The sequence below is a fragment of the Trypanosoma conorhini genome (assembly GCF_003719485.1).
Source record: "Trypanosoma conorhini strain 025E chromosome Unknown Tco_14.4_contig_01150, whole genome shotgun sequence".
NCBI classification, from domain to species: Eukaryota; Euglenozoa; class Kinetoplastea; order Trypanosomatida; family Trypanosomatidae; genus Trypanosoma; species Trypanosoma conorhini.
In genome coordinates this window covers 1,450-3,912 of record NW_021705197.1, presented here as the reverse complement: position 1 = coordinate 3,912, position 2,463 = coordinate 1,450, and the positions used below count along the sequence as shown (strand labels likewise).

Below are 2,463 nucleotides of genomic sequence, written 5' to 3'. Positions count from 1 at the left end.
GTTTCCGTTTTTAATTGTTTTTGCTCTTCCGTAAGTCTCTTTTTTCTGCTCGCTTTGCTTCTGCACGGCGGTCGTGCGACTCACCGCGGGCTGGACCGCGGCGCCGTGCCCGGTGTGGCCGCCGTGCTGCTTCCCTCCTGCCTCCTTCGCTGCGTGCGGGCGTGGCTGGTGATGTGCCTCTCTCTCCTTTCCTTTCCTTTCCTTTCTCTCTCTGTGTGTGCCTGTCTTTGGGTGCCGTCTGCCGCGGGCATGCCGTGCGCCCCGGCGTGTTCGTCTTCTTTTTGGCGACTGCGGCGGCGTGGGGATGTTTTTCGTTGCCCCAGCCGCGCGGGGAGGGGCTTGCCGATTCCCCCGCGTGTTTGTTTGGGTGCCTGCAGCGGCGCCGGGGGTAAAATGCGGAGCCCCAAACGCTGCTGCTCCGCCGCGTGTTTCTGCGGAGTGAACTCGTGCGGGCGCCGGACCGTGGCACTGGCGGGTTGAGGGTTGGGCCGACTGCGGGGACTGTGGCGGCTGCGGCAGCCCGTGCCCGGGCCCTGCTGATTTTTTGCGGTGCTCGGCGGCGGATGCATGCGGGCCGCTCGGGGCACGTGTTTGTTTTTTGCCCCGCACGTTTGTTTGTTGCGTTGCCCGCCACGCGGCGGCGGTGCTGGCGCCCCGCACGAAGAGGAGCTCGCAGCCGCCGCCCCGCAGGAAAAGACGCGGGCCGCGGCACGCACCGCCGGTCGGACGCGCGGCTTCCCCGCGGGCACCGTCACCCGCACCTTCGCGTGGCGGCGGGGGCACTTGGCTGCTCAACCGTCGCAGTGGGCGTCTCGTGCGGGTGCCGGACCGTCGCCTCCGCCGCCCCCCGCACGCGGCCTGCGCTGCCTCCCACTGCCGCGCCCGAAATCATCGCCGCCGTCGCTGTTTTTTTCTCCCCACACTTGTCTTCGCACACACACACACAACCGACGCGCACGCGATGCGCCTGTAGTGCCGTGCAGGTGGATGCCCTCTTTGCAGCCTGCGCTGGCAGTGCCGTGTGCGGCTACTGCTGCGGTTTCCTCGCGGGCCGTGAAGAGAAGGGAAGGAAAACGCACAGCACGAGGGGGAGTGCGCTGTGACTAACTCGTTTTCCTTGCGGGAGCCGCCTCATTTGGGTGGTGGCTGCGGTCCCACTTCCCGTGTGCATGTGCGTGTGGGGGCGGCTGCTCTTCGCTGCTCCGTCGTGGATGACTGCCGGTGCTGTGCGTCTTTCTTGCGTGTGTGGCTGCGTGGAGTTGCTCGGCTGCCGCCTTTTTTTTTGCGACCTGCTCTCTTCACTGTCTCCGCTGCACTCCCTCTCCATTCCTCTACTTCTCTTGCTTCCTGCGTCTTTTTCTCCGCTGACTTCAGCGACTCTGCCACTCTACGGCCACTACTACTACTTTTGCCGATGACGACGCTGGCGGTGCGGCGCCGTGCGGTGTGCGCCCTGGCGCTCCTTGCGCTGCTCTGCGGCTGCTGCTGCGCCTCCGTCTGCGGGGCGAATGCTGATGAGTCTCGGACGACCGGGGTTGTGAACGTGTTGGTGGATGTGTCGTGCCCGGCCACCGGCAACAAGTTGCGTTGGCGCGTTGCCGGCAAGGGGGATTCCGCTGCCTGGAGGGAGTGTCCGCAGACAGTGACGGGTGCGAAGAGCATTGAGGGCGATGCTGGCAGCAATTCCCTCTGCCTCATTGCCGGATCGGCGTACATTGACACGTCCCTGACGCGGAACTGCACTGCACCCCAGCCAGCAGGGGACACGAATAAAGTTGTTGCGTTCACGATGGACTGTACGGCGGCCGCAAACAGCGCGCTGCACAATCTGTCGAAGAGCGAAGATGGCACCCTCACCCTCAATCCAACGGACAATCCACTGGGCGTGTCAGGCGGTTGTGAGTACCCAACCTCCAGTCAAACCGCGGCTGAAGTGCAGCCAGAACCCCAATCTACAGAACAACAGCAGCCAGCAGGCCCACAACAACAACAACCGGCAAATGCAGCAGCAGCGTCATCTTCGGCGCGAACTAATGACGGAGACCGTGCGGGGAATGGGGGCTCCACTGCTACTGTTGCGGGGCAGCCAGACAGTGCGGAGGGAGGCGGAAGTCGGGAACCATCGCCAGAAGGTCCTCGGGAAACTACAACTCCATCGGTTGGCAATGCGGCTTCGTCCACACAGACGGCCGGCGACAGGGCAGCAGATGGAACGACGACGACGACCACCCGCAGTCCGAGTGCTGGGAGCCACGCGGACAGCAGTGCCCACATCGCCGCTGCGTGGGAGCGTGCCCCACTGCTGCTGCTGCTGCTCACGGCTGCCCTTGCCTGTGCTGCTGCGTAGGTGGTGAGGTGCTAAAGATACACAGACCCACACACCCTGGCAGGGACGACGCGTACGCTTTGTGCGCTCATTTTGCTTGTCGTCCCTGTGGGAAAATACTTCTCCCTCCTGTGCTA

General features: G+C 64.3%; 2 protein-coding genes across 2 annotated transcripts; both read left to right on the top strand.

Moving 5' to 3' along the window:
* Positions 1-563: 563 nt before the first annotated feature.
* Positions 564-1,103, top strand: Tco025E_09512 (uncharacterized protein; the record flags this gene model as incomplete). The annotated part of the gene is made up of 1 exon (XM_029376329.1): positions 564-1,103. One exon carries the CDS (start codon positions 564-566, stop codon positions 1,101-1,103), a length of 540 nt encoding a protein of 179 aa, XP_029223655.1.
* A 311-nt stretch (positions 1,104-1,414) lies between these two features.
* Positions 1,415-2,347, top strand: Tco025E_09511 (mucin-like glycoprotein; the record flags this gene model as incomplete). Its single annotated transcript, XM_029376328.1, has 1 exon — positions 1,415-2,347. The coding sequence occupies one exon, from the start codon at positions 1,415-1,417 to the stop codon at positions 2,345-2,347; it is 933 nt and encodes a 310-aa protein (XP_029223654.1).
* Positions 2,348-2,463: the final 116 nt, after the last annotated feature.